This window comes from Coregonus clupeaformis, chromosome 12 (assembly GCF_020615455.1).
Source record: "Coregonus clupeaformis isolate EN_2021a chromosome 12, ASM2061545v1, whole genome shotgun sequence".
Classification (NCBI taxonomy): Eukaryota; Metazoa; Chordata; class Actinopteri; order Salmoniformes; family Salmonidae; genus Coregonus; species Coregonus clupeaformis.
In genome coordinates this window covers 14816154-14834190 of record NC_059203.1, presented here as the reverse complement: position 1 = coordinate 14834190, position 18037 = coordinate 14816154, and the positions used below count along the sequence as shown (strand labels likewise).

At 47.6% G+C, this 18037-nt stretch overlaps 1 protein-coding gene across 2 annotated transcripts in view; it reads left to right on the top strand.

Moving 5' to 3' along the window:
* The window catches only part of nol8 (nucleolar protein 8), a 35551-nt gene extending 18788 nt beyond the window's left edge, over window positions 1-16763 (top strand). For both annotated transcript variants that reach the window (XM_041891823.2, XM_041891824.2), the window contains exons 8-18: window positions 107-229; window positions 3174-3368; window positions 3672-3788; window positions 4847-4931; window positions 5036-5171; window positions 6204-6287; window positions 12440-12726; window positions 15306-15432; window positions 15680-15741; window positions 15854-15936; window positions 16148-16763. In XM_041891823.2, coding sequence (XP_041747757.2) covers window positions 107-229; window positions 3174-3368; window positions 3672-3788; window positions 4847-4931; window positions 5036-5171; window positions 6204-6287; window positions 12440-12726; window positions 15306-15432; window positions 15680-15741; window positions 15854-15936; window positions 16148-16207 — 1359 coding nt within the window. In that variant the 3' untranslated portion in view covers window positions 16208-16763. The remainder of the gene's footprint in view (window positions 1-106; window positions 230-3173; window positions 3369-3671; window positions 3789-4846; window positions 4932-5035; window positions 5172-6203; window positions 6288-12439; window positions 12727-15305; window positions 15433-15679; window positions 15742-15853; window positions 15937-16147) is intronic.
* Window positions 16764-18037: the final 1274 nt, after the last annotated feature.

The window sequence follows — 18037 nt, the reverse complement described above, 5'->3', positions numbered from 1 at the left end:
TCTCTTACATCAGTAGCCTACCCCCTAACCTACCCTAACCTACCTGGGTAAATAAATACACTTTAAATAAAGTGTTGATGTGATGTAGATGTATTAATTGTTGTAGGTGTTTAAGAAGCCCCAGAGTGCTAAGCAGCAGGACAACCAGAGACGCCTAGCTGCACAAGAACAGAGGCAGAAGGAAGCTGACCTACAGAAGAATCTCATCCAGGGGGCTCTGGCTAAATTGGTAAGTCTCAGTAGCGTATCACCCATACACAAGTGGTAAGTAGCAACAACACATATACCAGGAATATATACAGTTGAAGTCGGGAGTTTACATACACTTAGGTTGGAGTCATTAAAACTCGTTTTTCAACCACTCCACAAATGTCTTGTTAACAAACTATAGTTTTGGCAAGTCGGTTAGGACATCTACTTTGTGCATGACACAAGTAATTTTTCCAACAATTGTTTACAGACAGATTATTTCACTTATAATTCACTGTATCACAATTCCAGTGGGTCAGAAGTTTACATACACTAAGTTGACTGTGCCTTTAAACAGCTTGGAAAATTCCAGAAAATGATGTCATGGCTTTAGAAGCTTCTGATGGGCTAATTGACATCATTTGAGTCAATTGGAGGTGTACCTGTGGATGTATTTCAAGGCCTACCTTCAAGCTCAGTGCCTCTTTGCTTGACATCATGGGAAAATCAAAAGAAATCAGCCAAGACCTCAAAAAAGAAATTGTAGACCTCAGTCTGGTTCATCCTTGGGAGCAACTTCCAAACGCCTGAAGGTACCACGTTCATCTGTACAAACAATAGTACGCAAGTATAAACACCATGGGACCACGCAGCCATCATACCGCTCAGGAAGGAGACACGTTCTGTCTCCTAGAGATGAACGTACTTTGGTGCGAAAAGTGCAAATCAATCCCAGAACAACAGCAAAGGACCTTGTGAAGATGCTGGAGGAAACAGGTACAAAAGTATCTATATCCACAGTAAAACGAGACCTATATCGGCATAACCTGAAAGGCTGCTCAGCAAGGAAGAAGCCACTGCTCCAAAACCGCCATAAAAAGGCCAGACTACGGTTTGCAACTGCACATGGGGACAAAGATCGTACTTTTTGGAGAAATGTCCTCTGGTCTGATGAAACAAAAATAGAACTGTTTGGCCATAATGAGCATCGTTATGTTTGGAGGGAAAGGGGGGTTGCTTGCAAGCCGAAGAACACCATCCCAACCGTGAAGCACGGGGGTGGCAGCATCATGCTGTGGGGGTGCTTTGCTGCAGGAGGGACTGGTGCACTTCACAAAATAGATGGCATCATGAGGAAGCAAAAGTATGTGGATATATTGAAGCAACATCTCAAGACATCAGTCAGGAAGTTAAAGCTTGGTCTCAAATGGGTCTTCCAAATGGACAATGACCCCAAGCATACTTCCAAAGTTGTGGCAAAATGGCTTAAGGACAACAAAGTCAAGGTATTGGAGTGGCCATCACAAAGCCCTGACCTCAATCCTATACAAAATGTGTGGGCAGAACTGAAAAAGCGTGTGCGAAGCAAGGAGGCCTACAAACCTGACTCAGTTACACCAGCTCTGTCAGGAGGAATGGGCCAAAATTCACCCAACTTATTGTGGGAAGCTTGTGGAAGGCTACCCGAAAACGTTTGACCCAAGTTAAACAATTTAAAGGCAATGCTACCAAATACTAAGTGAGTGTATGTAAACTTCTGACCCACTGGGAATGTGATGAAATAAATAAAAGCTGAAATAAATCATTCTCTCTACTATTATTCTGACATTTCACATTCTTAAAATAAAGTGGTGATCCTAACTGACCTAAAACAGGTAATTTTTACGAGGATTAAATGTCAGGAATTGTGAAAAACTGAGTTTAAATGTATTTGGCTAAGGTGTATGTAAACTTCCGACTTCAACTGCATACATACATACACTCTATGGTCTGGGGTATATATACCAGGAAAATAAATATATATATATATATATATATACACACCAGGGACATCGTTAAAGATTGTACTCTATAGTTTTTGGATGTCCACTAGGGGCAACAGTGAGCGTTATTTCCATCCAGTAGGCTTAGGTTCTGCCAGGGGGTTGTGGACGGGGGGTTGGATAGGCGTAATCCCATCACTCTGGATCAGAAGGTTGCCTGTTTTTTGTATTTTCTGTTTTAACCCTATCCCAAACCTTAACCCTTACCTTACCCATTCAGAATGAGTGTCTAACCCTAATGTTTTAACCCTATCCCAAACCTTAACCCTTACCTTACCCATTCAGAATGAGTGTCTAACCCTAATGTTTTAACCCTATCCCAAACCTTAACCCTTACCTTACCCATTCAGAATGAGTGTCTAACCCTAATGTTTTAACCCTATCCCAAACCTTAACCCTTACCTTACCCATTCAGAATGAGTGTCTAACCCTAATGTTTTAACCCTATCCCAAACCTTAACCCTTACCTTACCCATTCAGAATGAGTGTCTAACCCTAATGTTTTAACCCTATCCCAAACCTTAACCCTTACCTTACCCATTCAGAATGAGTGTCTAACCCTAATGTTTTAACCCTATCCCAAACCTTAACCCTTACCTTACCCATTCAGAATGAGTGTCTAACCCTAATGTTTTAACCCTATCCCAAACCTTAACCCTTACCTTACCCATTCAGAATGAGGGTCTAACCCTAATGTTTTAACCCTATCCCAAACCTTAACCCTTACCTTACCCATTCAGAATGAGTGTCTAACCCTAATGTTTTAACCCTATCCCAAACCTTAACCCTTACCTTACCCATTCAGAATGAGTGTCTAACCCTAATGTTTTAACCCTATCCCAAACCTTAACCCTTACCTTACCCATTCAGAATGAGGGTCTAAACCTAACCCCTAACTTCTAGATTTGACGTTTTTGGCGAATGTGGGTGAACGTCTAATTCTGCAGTAAGACTGTGAGAGCTTGTTGTATATTCAACGATATAAACTCGGCAAATCTAAAGTGACATATTTGACATGTTTTTGTTTGTTATTGTCATATTGTTGGTTCTTATTTAACTCTGCTATTGCTGCCTGCAATGTAGGAATGTAAACATTTCAACAAAAGAAGAAAATGATTTTGTCAGACTGTTTCCTTACCCATTTCATGTTGTTTTGGTCAGGATTCAGCTGGTAATGGGAAGCAGCACATCAAGTTCAGCTCTGATGATGATGATGATGATGATGATGATGATGAACATACTTCCCCAGTACCTCCCAACCCCAAGAAGACACTGTTCCAGGACAGCCAGTCTGACGAGGAAGACTCTAGTGATGAAGAATCACCAGTTAGAGGGAAACCAGGCCATAAAGACAAGGTAATTGGTTTCGGCATTGTTACAACCATAAAACTGTGTGAAAAATAATTGACACGGCAAAATAACCTCCATAACCTGAGCTTTGAATGGATTTCTGTTACGACCCTGTGAATAAATGTTTTTATTTACCGTAATAAACACATCATTGGTCTCATATCTGTTGTTTGGCTAGCCTGGGTACCAGTCTTATTGTGTTGTCATGCCACTCCCTGTTTGGCATCACAGACTGGTACCCAGGCTGGTAATCTGTGATCAGGCTGGTTTGGTTGGTGTTCCACTTCATTTAGCTGTTACTTGTTCCAGGAATCTGAGAAGCCGGCGGGCGGCAACCTGTTTGACAGTGATGAGGATGAGGAGGATGAGGAGGATGGGGACCGGTTCCAGATTAAACCTCAGTTTGAAGGAAAAGCTGGAGCGAAGGTGAGCCGGTATTACAACAGTTGTCTGGCTGGCTATTGACGTTAGACGGTTGACGTTAGACGGTTGACGTTAGACGGTTGACGTTAGACGGTTGACGTTAGACTGACATCGGACACACCTCAGGCTGTTGACTTTATGCTGTTATGCAACCTGATCCAACACAGTGTCTGTCTGGAATGGTACCCTATTCCCTAAATTGTTTTGGATAAAATTGTCTGCTAAATTACCATATTGTCATTACGTCGGCTATTTTACATTTTTACATTTTAGTCATTTAGCAGACGCTCTTATCCAGAGAGACTCATCCCAAACCATCTCAATTTGGTTGAGGTCGGGTGATTGTGGAGGCCAGGTCATCTGATGCAGCTCTCCATTACTCTCCTTCTTGGTAAAATAGCCCTTACACAGCCTGGAGGTGTGTTGGGTCATTGTCTTGTTGAAAAACAAATGGTAGTCCCACTAAGCCCAAACCAGATGGGATGGCGTATCGCTGCAGAATGCTGTGGTAGCCATGCTGGTTAAGTGTGCCTTGAATTCTAAATAAATCACAGACAATGTCACCAGCAAAGCACCATCACACCTCCTCCTCCATGCTTCACGGTGGGAACCACATACAGAGATCATCCGTTCACCTACTCTGCGTCTCACAAAGACACAGCGGTTGGAACCAAAAATCGAAGATTTGGACTCATCAAACCAAAGAACAGATTTCCACCGGTCTAATGTCCATTGCTCGTGTTTCTTGGCCCATGCAGGTCTCTTCTTCTTATTGGTGTCCTTTAGTAGTGGTTTCTTTGCAGCAATTCGACCATGTAGGTCTGATTTCAAATATAAAATATATTTAGATTTGTTGAACACTTTTTTGGTTACTACATGATTCCATACGTGTTATTTCATAGTTTTGATGTCTTCACTATTATTCTACAATGTAGAAAGTAGTACAAAATAAAGAAAACCCCTTGAATGAGTAGGTTGTGTCCAAACTTTTGACTGGTACTGTATATATTGTCTAATACCTTAATATCTTTCCTTCCTTACAAACTGTTTTTGTTTTGTAGCTCATGCAACTGCAGTCGAGGTTTGGAACAGACGAGCGTTTCCAGATGGATCGCAGGTTTATTGACAGTGATGAGGATGTTCCAGGTGAGGCGTGAAAATCCCAATTTCTAAACCCTCTCAACCACTGCTTTTAGTCAGTACTTTATATCGTTTGATTTGTTTAATTCTTTATTTAATTTCCTTGACAGAGAAAGAGTTGCCTCAGCCGGTGTGTGAGCTGACAGAGGAGAAGAGGAAGAATCTCGATATCTTAAATAATCTGCTCAACATCAACATTCAACCCTCCGACCCTAATAAACCCACAGCCAAGGGCAAGACGTTCAGGTCAGTCAGGACTCACTGGAGTTAATGTCACTATGTTAGGATTGTGGCTGAAATGGCACCCTATTCCCTATAAAGTGCTCTGGTCAACAGTAGTGCACTATGGGACCTGGTCAACAGTAGTGCACTATAAAGGGAATAGGGTGCCATTTCAGTCTAATGTCAACAGTCTGTTAGTCGGTCTAATGTCAACAGTCTGTTAGTCAGTCTAATCTCAACAGTCTGTTAGTCAGTCTAATGTCAACAGTCTGTTAGTCAGTCTAATGTCAACAGTCTGTTAGTCGGTCTAATGTCAACAGTCTGTTAGTCGGTCTAATGTCAACAGTCTGTTAGTCGGTCTAATGTCAACAGTCTGTTAGTCGGTCTAATGTCAACAGTCTGTTAGTCGGTCTAATGTCAACAGTCTGTTAGTCAGTCTAATGTCAACAGTCTGTTAGTCAGTCTAATGTCAACAGTCTGTTAGTCAGTCTAATGTCAACAGTCTGTTAGTCAGTCTAATGTCAACAGTCTGTTAGTCGGTCTAATGTCAACAGTCTGTTAGTCGGTCTAATGTCAACAGTCTGTTAGTCAGTCTAATGTCAACAGTCTGTTAGTCAGTCTAATGTCAACAGTCTGTTAGTCAGTCTAATGTCAACAGTCTGTTAGTCAGTCTAATGTCAACAGTCTGTTAGTCAGTCTAATGTCAACAGTCTGTTAGTCAGTCTAATGTCAACAGTCTGTTAGTCAGTCTAATGTCAACAGTCTGTTAGTCGGTCTAATGTCAACAGTCTGTTAGTCAGTCTAATGTCAACAGTCTGTTAGTCAGTCTAATGTCAACAGTCTGTTAGTCGGTCTAATGTCAACAGTCTGTTAGTCGGTCTAATGTCAACAGTCTGTTAGTCAGTCTAATGTCAACAGTCTGTTAGTCAGTCTAATGTTGAGGTCAGCGTCCTGTATGAGATAAAGATCTGGTCAAAAACTATTGTTCCTCATTTCTAATGATGTTTGTATTTTCACAACATGTTGACGTTGTAATGCTGTTATCTTTTGTTGCAGAGATATCTCCGCGTTGCAGTATGACCCAACCAAAGAGGGGCACGCTGCTTTTGAAACTAAGAATGAGGAGCCCAAGAAAGAAAGGTAGCTACTTCATGAGAACAAAGACCCTGCTGACAACGCTACATGTTTTCATGACAGAAGTTCCCTGTATAAAGGAGCCAGACTTTTACACACACAAAATAATGATACAAGTGAAGTACCCTACTACTGTACCCTAAACAGTACCCTACTACTGTACCCTAAACAGTACCCTACTACTGTACCCTAAACAGTACCCTACTACTGTACCCTACTACTGTACCCTAAACAGTACCCTACTACTGTACCCTAAACTGTACCCTACTACTGTACCCTAAACAGTACCCTACTACTGTACCCTAAACAGTACCCTACTACTGTACCCTACTACTGTACCCTAAACAGTACCCTACTACTGTACCCTACTACTGTACCCTAAACAGTACCCTACTACTGTACCCTACTACTGTACCCTAAACAGTACCCTACTACTGTACCCTACTACAGTACATGGTGCTTTTACAAAGATTCTCCTTCTGTCTTTACTGTAGGGAAAGTCACCCTGTTATATCACCGAGTCTACCTTTTTAATGTCATCCTTGTACAAACAAAATAATGTAAGTTACAGTAGTAGGTAGGGTAGTATGGTACGGTAGTAGGGTAGGGTAGTAGGGTACAGTAGTAGGGTACGGGACAGTAGTAAGTGGGTAGGGCAGTATGGTAGGGTAGCAGGGACAGTAGTAAGTGCAGGGACAGTGGTAGGGGGTATGGGACAGTAGAGGGGGACAGGACAGTAGTAGGGGCCGGGACAGTAGTAGGGGACGGGACAGTAGTAGGGTGCGGGACAGTAGTAGGGATACGGGACAGTAGTAGGGTACGGGACAGTAGTAGGGTACAGTAGTAGGGGGACGGGACAGTAGTAGGGTGCAGGGACAGTAGTAGGGTACAGTAGTAGGGGACGGGACAGTAGTAGGTGCGGGACAGTAGTAGGGCAGGGACAGTAGTAGGGTACGGGACAGTAGTAGGGGACGGGACAGTAGTAGGGGGCGGGACAGTAGTAGGGACGGGACAGTAGTAGGGTACGGGACAGTAGTAGGATACGGGACAGTAGTAGGATACGGGACAGTAGTAGGGTACGGGACAGTAGTAGGGGGACGGGACAGTAGTAGGGGACAGTAGTAGGGGACGGGACAGTAGTAGGGTACGGGACAGTAGTAGGGATACGGGACAGTAGTAGGGACAGGGACAGTAGTAGAGTGCGGGACAGTAGTAGGGTACGGGACAGTAGTAGGGTAGTGCGGGACAGTAGTAGGGCGTACAGTAGTAGGATACGGGACAGTAGTAGGGGACGGGACAGTAGTAGGTACGGGACAGTAGTAGGGTACAGTAGTAGGGGGACGGGACAGTAGTAGGGTGCGGGACAGTAGTAGGATACGGACAGTAGTAGGATACGGGACAGTAGTAGGTGCAGGACAGTAGTAGGGTACAGTAGTAGGGGTACGGGACAGTAGTAGGGTACGGGACAGTAGTAGGGTACGGGACAGTAGTAGGGTACGGGACAGTAGTAGGATACGGGACAGTAGTAGGGTACGGGACAGTAGTAGGATACGGGACAGTAGTAGGGTACAGGACAGTAGTAGGGTACAGTAGTAGGGTACGGGACAGTAGTAGGTACGGGACAGTAGTAGGATACGGGACAGTAGTAGGATACGGGACAGTAGTAGGGTACAGGACAGTAGTAGGGTGACAGTAGTAGGTGCAGTGACAGTAGTAGGGTGCGGGACAGTAGTAGGGTGCGGGACAGTAGTAGGGTGCGGGACAGTAGTAGGGTACGGGACAGTAGTAGGTGCGGGACAGTAGTAGGGGTACGGGACAGTAGTAGGGTGCAGGACAGTAGTAGGGTACGGGACAGTAGTAGGGCGCGGGACAGTAGTAGGGGTACGGGACAGTAGTAGGGGACGGGACAGTAGTAGGGGACAGGACAGTAGTAGGGGACGGGACAGTAGTAGGGGGGTACAGTAGTAGGGGACAGGACAGTAGTAGGGTGCGGGACAGTAGTAGGGTACAGGACAGTAGTAGGGTGCGGGACAGTAGTAGGGTACGGGACAGTAGTAGGGTGCGGGACAGTAGTAGGGTACGGGACAGTAGTAGGTGCGGACAGTAGTAGGGGGCGGGACAGTAGTAGGGGACGGGACAGTAGTAGGGGGACGGGACAGTAGTAGGGTACAGTAGTAGGGTACGGGACAGTAGTAGGGGACGGGACAGTAGTAGGGGACGGGACAGTAGTAGGGTACAGTAGTAGGGTACGGGACAGTAGTAGGGGACGGGACAGTAGTAGGGTACGGGACAGTAGTAGGGTACGGGACAGTAGTAGGGTACGGGACAGTAGTAGGGTACGGGACAGTAGTAGGATACGGGACAGTAGTAGGGTACGGGACAGTAGTAGGGTACAGGACAGTAGTAGGGTGCGGACAGTAGTGGGTACGGGACAGTAGTAGGGTGCAGGGACAGTAGTAGGGATCGGGACAGTAGTAGGGTACAGTAGTAGGGTACGGGACAGTAGTAGGGTACGGGACAGTAGTAGGGTACGGTACAGTAGTAGGGTACGGGACAGTAGTAGGGTACGGGACAGTAGTAGGGTACGGGACAGTAGTAGGGTACGGGACAGTAGTAGGGTACGGGACAGTAGTAGGGTACAGTAGTAGGGTACGGGACAGTAGTAGGGTACGGGACAGTAGTAGGGTACAGGACAGTAGTAGGGTACAGGACAGTAGTAGGGTACAGGACAGTAGTAGGGTACGGGACAGTAGTAGGGGACGGGACAGTAGTAGGGGACGGGACAGTAGTAGGGTACGGGACAGTAGTAGGGTACGGGACAGTAGTAGGGTACGGGACAGTAGTAGGGTACGGGACAGTAGTAGGGTACAGTAGTAGGGTACGGGACAGTAGTAGGGTACGGGACAGTAGTAGGGTACGGGACAGTAGTAGGGTACAGGACAGTAGTAGGGTACAGTAGTAGGGTACAGGACAGTAGTAGGGTACGGGACAGTAGTAGGGGACGGGACAGTAGTAGGGGACGGGACAGTAGTAGGGTACGGGACAGTAGTAGGGTACAGTAGTAGGGTACAGTACAGTAGTAGGGTACGGGACAGTAGTAGGGTACGGGACAGTAGTAGGGTACGGGACAGTAGTAGGGGACGGGACAGTAGTAGGGTACGGGACAGTAGTAGGGTGCGGGACAGTAGTAGGGTACGGGACAGTAGTAGGGTACGGGACAGTAGTAAGTAGCGGGACAGTAGTAGGGTACGGGACAGTAGTAGGGTACGGGACAGTAGTAGGGTACGGGACAGTAGTAGGGTACGGGACAGTAGTAGGGTACGGGACAGTAGTAGGGTACGGGACAGTAGTAGGGTACGGGACAGTAGTAGGGTACGGGACAGTAGTAGGGGACAGTAGTAGGGGACAGTAGTAGGGTACAGGACAGTAGTACAGGACAGTAGTAGGGGACGGGACAGTAGTAGGGTACGGGACAGTAGTAGGGTACGGGACAGTAGTAGGGTACGGGACAGTAGTAGGGTACGGGACAGTAGTAGGGTACAGGGACAGTAGTAGGGGTACGGGACAGTAGTAGGGGTACGGTACAGTAGTAGGGTACAGGACAGTAGTAGGGTACAGGACAGTAGTAGGGTACAGTACAGTAGCAGGGACAGTAGTAGGGTGCGGGACAGTAGTAGGGTACGGGACAGTAGTAGGGTACGGGACAGTAGTAGGGTACGGGACAGTAGTAGGGTACGGGACAGTAGTAGGGTACGGGACAGTAGTAGGGTACGGGACAGTAGTAGGGTACGGGACAGTAGTAGGGTACGGGACAGTAGTAGGGTACGGGACAGTAGTAGGTACGGGACAGTAGTAGGGTACGGGACAGTAGTAGGGTGCGGGACAGTAGTAGGGTGCGGGACAGTAGTAGGGTACAGTAGTAGAGTGCGGGACAGTAGTAGGGTACGGGACAGTAGTAGAGTGCGGGACAGTAGTAGGTACAGGGACAGTAGTAGGGTGCGGGACAGTAGTAGGAGTGCAGGGACAGTAGTAGGGTGCGGGACAGTAGTAGGTGCGGGACAGTAGTAGGGTACAGTGAGTAGGGTGCGGGACAGTAGTAGGGTGCGGGACAGTAGTAGGGTGCGGGACAGTAGTAGGGTACGGGACAGTAGTAGGGTACGGGACAGTAGTAGGGTACGGTACAGTAGTAGGATACGGGACAGTAGTAGGGTACGGGACAGTAGTAGGGTACGGGACAGTAGTAGGGTACGGGACTGTAGTAGGGTACGGGACTGTAGTAGGGTACGGGACTGTAGTAGGGTACGGGACTGTAGTAGGGGACGGGACAGTAGTAGGGGACGGGACAGTAGTAGGGTACAGTAGTAGGGTACGGGACAGTAGTAGGGTACGGGACAGTAGTAGGGTACAGTAGTAGGGTACAGGACAGTAGTAGGGTACAGTAGTAGGGTACGGGACAGTAGTAGGGTACAGGACAGTAGTAGGGTACAGTAGTAGGGTACAGTAGTAGGGTACAGGACAGTAGTAGGGTACAGGACAGTAGTAGGGTACGGGACAGTAGTAGGGTACAGGACAGTAGTAGGGTACAGTAGTAGGGTACGGTACAGTAGTAGGGTACAGTAGTAGGGTACGGGACAGTAGTAGGGTACAGTAGTAGGGTACGGGACAGTAGTAGGGTACAGGACAGTAGTAGGGTACGGGACAGTAGTAGGGTACAGTAGTAGGGTACAGGACAGTAGTAGGGTACGGGACAGTAGTAGGGTACAGGACAGTAGTAGGGTACGGGACAGTAGTAGGGTACAGTAGTAGGGTACAGGACAGTAGTAGGGTACAGTAGTAGGGTACAGTAGTAGGGTACGGGACAGTAGTAGGGTACGGTACAGTAGTAGGGTACGGGACAGTAGTAGGGTACAGGACAGTAGTAGGGTACAGTAGTAGGGTACGGTACAGTAGTAGGGTACAGTAGTAGGGTACGGGACAGTAGTAGGGTACGGGACAGTAGTAGGGGACAGTAGTAGGGTACGGTACAGTAGTAGGGTACAGTAGTAGGGTACGGGACAGTAGTAGGGTACGGGACAGTAGTAGGGGACAGTAGTAGGGTACGGGACAGTAGTAGGGTACAGGACAGTAGTAGGGTACAGTAGTAGGGTACGGGACAGTAGTAGGGTACAGGACAGTAGTAGGGTACAGTAGTAGGGTACGGTACAGTAGTAGGGTACGGGACAGTAGTACGGTACAGTAGTAGGGTACGGGACAGTAGTAGGGTACAGTAGTAGTAAGTGCAGGGACAGTAGTAGGGTACAGGACAGTAGTACGGGTACAGTAGTAGGGTGCGGGACAGTAGTAGGGGACAGTAGTAGGGTGCGGGACAGTAGTAGGTGCAGGACAGTAGTAGGGTACGGGACAGTAGTAGGGGTACAGTAGTAGGAGTGCGGGACAGTAGTAGGGGTCGGACAGTAGTACGGTACAGTAGTAGGGGTACAGTAGTAGGGGACAGTAGTAGGGTACGGGACAGTAGTAGGGTACGGGACAGTAGTAGGGTACAGTAGTAGGGTACGGGACAGTAGTAGGGTACAGGACAGTAGTAGGTCGGTACAGTAGTAGGGTGCGGTACAGTAGTAGAGTGCGGGACAGTAGTAGGGTACAGTAGTAGGGTGCGGGACAGTAGTAGGGTACAGTAGTAGGTACAGGGACAGTAGTAGGGTACAGGACAGTAGTAGGGTACAGGACAGTAGTAGGTGGGACAGTAGTAGGGTGCGGGACAGTAGTAGGGTACGGGACAGTAGTAGAGTGCAGGGACAGTAGTAGGGTACAGTAGGGACAGTAGTAGGGTCGGGACAGTAGTAGAGGCAGGGACAGTAGTAGGGTACGGGGACAGTAGTAGGTGCGGGACAGTAGTAGGGTACGGGACAGTAGTAGGGTGCAGGACAGTAGTAGAGGCGGGACAGTAGTAGGGTACGGGACAGTAGTAGGGTGCGGGACAGTAGTAGGGTACAGTAGTAGGAGTGCAGGGACAGTAGTAGGGTACGGGACAGTAGTAGGGTACAGGACAGTAGTAGGGTACGGGACAGTAGTAGGGTACGGGACAGTAGTAGGGTACAGGACAGTAGTAGGGTACGGGACATGTTTTACTAAGCTCTTGTCCCATGTGTTAATCACAGTAAACTGGCAAGGAAGAGGAAGCGTGAGGAGGCTGAGAAGCTTCCAGAGGTTTCCAGGGAGATGTATTACGACGTGTCCTTGGACCTGAAGGAGGTGTTTGGAACCTCCAAGGAGGAGAAAACAGAAGAGGATGTGTCCTGGGATAAACAGGAGGAGACCAGTCAGGCTATGGCAGTAGATTCAGTCATAGTGCCATCTCACCAGTCAACCAATGAGGGAGAGGCATCGTCAGGCTTCAAGTTCTCATTCTTTGATGACCCGGCATCTGACACCGCCACTGAAAAAGGTAATGGACTGTACTTGTGTTGTGTGTGTTCACGTTTCCTGTTTTCTTTAATACAACCAGACATCTTTGCTCTTGCCAGTCAAGTCATGGCGTGCTGGAAACGGCATCTTCCTCTGTTCAAAGTCATTAGGACCAGGAGTTTTTCAGACCCCCTGGTTATCCTCTGGTCAGACCCCCTGGTTTTCCTCTGGTCAGACCCCCTGGTTTTCCTCTGGTCAGACCCCCTGGTTTTCCTCTGGTCAGACCCCCTGGTTTTCCTCTGGTCAGACCCCCTGGTTTTCCTCTGGTCAGACCCCCTGGTTTTCCTCTGGTCAGACCTCCTGGTTTTCCTCTGGTCAGACCCCCTGGTTTTCCTCTGGTCAGACCTCCTGGTTTTCCTCTGGTCAGACCCCCCTGGTTTTCCTCTGGTCAGACCTCCTGGTTTTCCTCTGGTCAGACCCCCTGGTTTTCCTCTGGTCAGACCCCCTGGTTTCCTCTGGTCAGACCCCTGGTTTTCAGGTTCTCTGGTCAGACCCCCTGGTTTTCCTCTGGTCAGACCCCCTGGCTTTCCTCTGGTCAGACCCCCTGGTTTTCCTCTGGTCAGACCCCCTGGTTTTCCTCTGGTCAGACCCCCTGGTTTTCCTCTGGTCAGACCCCCTGGTTTTCCTCTGGTCAGACCCCCTGGTTTTCCTCTGGTCAGACCCCTTGGTTTTCCTCTGGTCAGACCCCTGGTTTTCCTCTGGTCAGACCCCTGGTTTTCCTCTGGTCAGACCCCCTGGTTTTCCTCTGGTCAGACCCCCTGGTTTTCCTCTGGTCAGACCCCCTGGTTTTCCTCTGGTCAGACCCCTGGTTTTCCTCTGGTCAGACCCCCTGGTTTTCCTCTGGTCAGACCCCCTGGTTTTCCTCTGGTCAGACCCCCTGGTTTTCCTCTGGTCAGACCCCTGGTTTTCCTCTGGTCAGACCCCCTGGTTTTCCTCTGGTCAGACCCCCTGGTTTTCCTCTGGTCAGACCCCTGGTTTTCCTCTGGTCAGACCCCCTGGTTTTCCTCTGGTCAGACCCCCTGGTTTTCCTCTGGTCAGACCCCCTGGTTTTCCTCTGGTCAGACCCCCTGGTTTTCCTCTGGTCAGACCCCCTGGTTTTCCTCTGGTCAGACCCCCTGGTTTTCCTCTGGTCAAACCCCCTGGTTTTCCTCTGGTCAGACCTCCTGGTTTTCCTCTGGTCAGATCCCCTGGTTTTCCTCTGGTCAGACCCCCTGGTTATCCTCTGGTCAGACCCCCTGGTTTTCCTCTGGTCAGACCCCCTGGTTTTCCTCTGGTCAGACCCCCTGGTTTTCCTCTGGTCAGACCCCCTGGTTTTCCTCTGGTCAGACCCCCTGGTTTTCCTCTGGTCAGACCTCCTGGTTTTCCTCTGGTCAGACCTCCTGGTTTTCCTCTGGTCAGACCCCTGGTTTTCCTCTGGTCAGACCCCCTGGTTTTCCTCTGGTCAGACCCCCTGGTTTTCCTCTGGTCAGACCCCCTGGTTTTCCTCTGGTCAGATTTCCCCTGGTTTTCCTCTGGTCAGACCCCCTGGTTTTCCTCTGGTCAGACCCCCTGGTTTTCCTCTGGTCAGACCCCCTGGTTTTCCTCTGGTCAGACCCCCTGGTTTTCCTCTGGTCAGACCCCCTGGTTTTCCTCTGGTCAGACCCCCCTGGTTTTCCTCTGGTCAGACCCCCTGGTTTTCCTCTGGTCAGACCCCCTGGTTTTCCTCTGGTCAGACCCCCTGGTTTTCCTCTGGTCAGACCCCTGGTTTTCCTCTGGTCAGACCCCTGGTTTTCCTCTGGTCAGACCCCCTGGTTTTCCTCTGGTCAGACCTCCTGGTTTTCCTCTGGTCAGACCCCCTGGTTTTCCTCTGGTCAGACCCCCTGGTTTTCCTCTGGTCAGACCTCCTGGTTTTCCTCTGGTCAGATCCCCCTGGTTTTCCTCTGGTCAGACCCCCTGGTTATCCTCTGGTCAGACCCCCTGGTTTTCCTCTGGTCAGACCCCCTGGTTTTCCTCTGGTCAGACCTCCTGGTTTTCCTCTGGTCAGACCTCCCTGGTTTTCCTCTGGTCAGACCTCCTGGTTTTCCTCTGGTCAGACCCCCTGGTTTTCCTCTGGTCAGACCTCCTGGTTTTCCTCTGGTCAGACCTCCTGGTTTTCCTCTGGTCAGACCCCCTGGTTTTCCTCTGGTCAGACCTCCTGGTTTTCCTCTGGTCAGACCCCCTGGTTTTCCTCTGGTCAGACCTCCTGGTTTTCCTCTGGTCAGACCCCCTGGTTTCCTCTGGTCAGACCCCCTGGTTTTCCTCTGGTCAGACCCCCTGGTTTCCTCTGGTCAGACCCCCTGGTTATCCTCTGGTCAGACCTCCTGGTTTTCCTCTGGTCAGACCCCCTGGTTTTCCTCTGGTCAGACCCCCTGGTTTTCCTCTGGTCAGACCCCCTGGTTATTCCTCTGGTCAGACCCCCTGGTTTTCCTCTGGTCAGACCCCCGTGGCCCCACACCTGCCAGTTGTCAGTACACACAGCAGTGGCGTGATCTTTGACGTCAGGTTTAGTGTCTCACTCTGTCTCTGGTTGTCCCTCTCTAGAGGAGTACCGTATCGAGATGCTCAAGGGAGCCAAGGTGTCATGGCAGGTGGACCCTCGTTTCCAGGACAGCAGTGAGGAGGAGGAGGAGGAGGCCAAGGAACAGACTGGCACCGCTAAACCAACAGAGTAATACATTATAGCCACATATATTTTTATTAACCACTTACAGCTACAGAGTAACATCAATCAATCATTGAGTAATACATCACTGTTTACCTGTATCAATACAGTTATTAATATGTAATGTAAAGTAAAATGGTTATTTTCTCCCCTGGGAACTTCTGGATATTGATTATGATGGCATTAGATGGGTTGTTTTTGACAGTGCTATCAGTGTATTGATTGTCTTAACGTGCTTGTTTCTGTTCATCAGAGAGCCAGTGGCGTCAAACAAAGCCTTCTTCTTTTTCCGACTTGACGACAAACGGTTAAAAGGTAATGTTGGGCGTTTTTAACAGTCAGGGAGAAGGGAAAAAAAGAAGATGTTGAAAGTAAAGTATAAAACATAGACACAATATCAACATGACTCTTTGTTTTGTCCAATCAGTGGGGCCCAAAGCATTCTGCAGGTCATCCAAGCTGGAGGACCAGAGAGAGGACTGGGAGGAAAAGAGGACTGGGCTCATAGAGGTAATCCTGTCTGCATGACAGTTTAATGGACTTTTTGTACAGTTACATTTAGTAAATGATTGCTTACAGTAGTCTGTCAAATTACATGAAATAAGATTTTCCATATAACTAAAATGATTCCCTTATAAAATGATTGTCAGTAATGCAAAAATTAAAATACTTATCTATGTGTACCGTAATTCACCAATGTCTTTCTGATGTTTATACCCAGGAGTACCGTAAAAAACACAAGGATGCAAGAAGGAAGCTGAAAACTTCCCAAAGAAACTGACCCACAATAACCACAGGACACTGAGTGAGAGAGAAGAACTGTTGTTTGACTACCAACCATGTTAGTCAACACTTCTCCTCAGACCAGTTCAAATCATTTTTGGACTCTAGGGAAATGTCTTTGTATTAAGTTTGTGTTAAGTTCTAAGCTCCAACTGCAATCGTGTTTCCAGCATAGTTTTTGTATTCATAAAGAATTATGGCCGTTTACCAATAAAACCAGCTCCATTTTCTGCCACCAGGGGGACAGGACAGTGTTGTATAACTGATTGGTGTTTTTGACTGACTTGAGATGGTGAGGGAGACTGAAGTTGCCCCTAGATGCTGATCTCAGGTCAGTTTTGCATTTCCCCCCCCACTAATGGTTTACATTAGGATTGGGGAAGGGGAATCTGATCCTGGATCTGTTCCTAGGGAAGACTGCTGTCCACAGCTAGATCCAACTCCATGTACATGACATAATGATGTGAATCTGATCTTTAAGTTACAGTACCAATGGTTGTAATGGTTGATTTATGTTTATTTTCTATGGAGAATAAAAACCTGAATATCTTTCAGTTAACGGTGAGATTTATTTAAGCCGTTTAGATCACTGGGTGGATAAAGGACTTTGGTGTGCTATGTTGAGATTTCCGCTGACCATTTTAGTGAGTACTGTGTTTTCTCAATAGTCTTTACTAATACGTGAACAGTGACTTCAGAGTGCAGTGGGGTTCTTTTAAAAAAATCCACCAGGATGTTTCCATCAAATTGAGTTGTTGGAGATGAAAGGCTGTGTGATGACGTATTGCACATAAAAATACCTTTTGCGGTTAATAGACTATATCTAAATTACACCTTTTTTATTGGCTGTCTCAAAATGACTATCTAAGGGACTGTACGTTTATTTATGAGGGATACCTGGAGAAAATCGGACCTCTGAAATAAATGTTTTTACCCGACCCTCCCTGAATGGGGGAAAAAAAAAGTCACCCCTATACCCCAAATAATAATTAAAACATAATAATAATAATATGCCATTTAGCAGACGCTTTTATCCAAAGCGACTTACAGTCATGTTCGCATACATTTTTACGTATGGGTGGTCCCAGGGATCGAACCCACTACCCTGGCGTTACGAGCGCCGTGCTCTACCAGCTGAGCTACAGAGGACCACTACAAAAAGTGGATAGCAGAGAATATATCTACCGTTTACCCAGACTCCTAGGACAGACCAGGGCCTTGAGACAGTTTTCGAAACTGTTCTTTGTAAGCATTTACATTTTAGTCATTTTAGCAGACGCTCTTATCCAGAGCAATTAGATAAGGTACTGTAGAATGACTGTCTAGCCTGATAAGACACTGTAGAATGACTGTCTAGCCTAATAAGACACTGTAGAATGACTGTCTAGCCTAATAAGACACTGTAGAATGACTGTCTAGCCTAATAAGACACGTAGAATGACTGTCTAGCCTAATAAGACACTGTAGAATGACTGTCTAGCCTAATAAGACACTGTAGAATGACTGTCTAGCCTAATAAGACACTGTAGAATGACTGTCTAGCCTAATAAGACACTGTAGAATGACTGTCTAGCCTAATAAGACACTGTAGAATGACTGTCTAGCCTAATAAGACATGTAGAATGACTGGCTAGCCTGATAAGACACTGTAGAATGACTGGCTAGCCTGATAAGGTACTGTAGAATGACTGGCTAGCCTGATAAGACATGTAGAATGACTGGCTAGCCTGATAAGGTACTGTAGAATGACTGTCTAGCCTAATAAGACACGTAGAATGACTGTCTAGCCTAATAAGACACTGTAGAATGACTGTCTAGCCTAATAAGA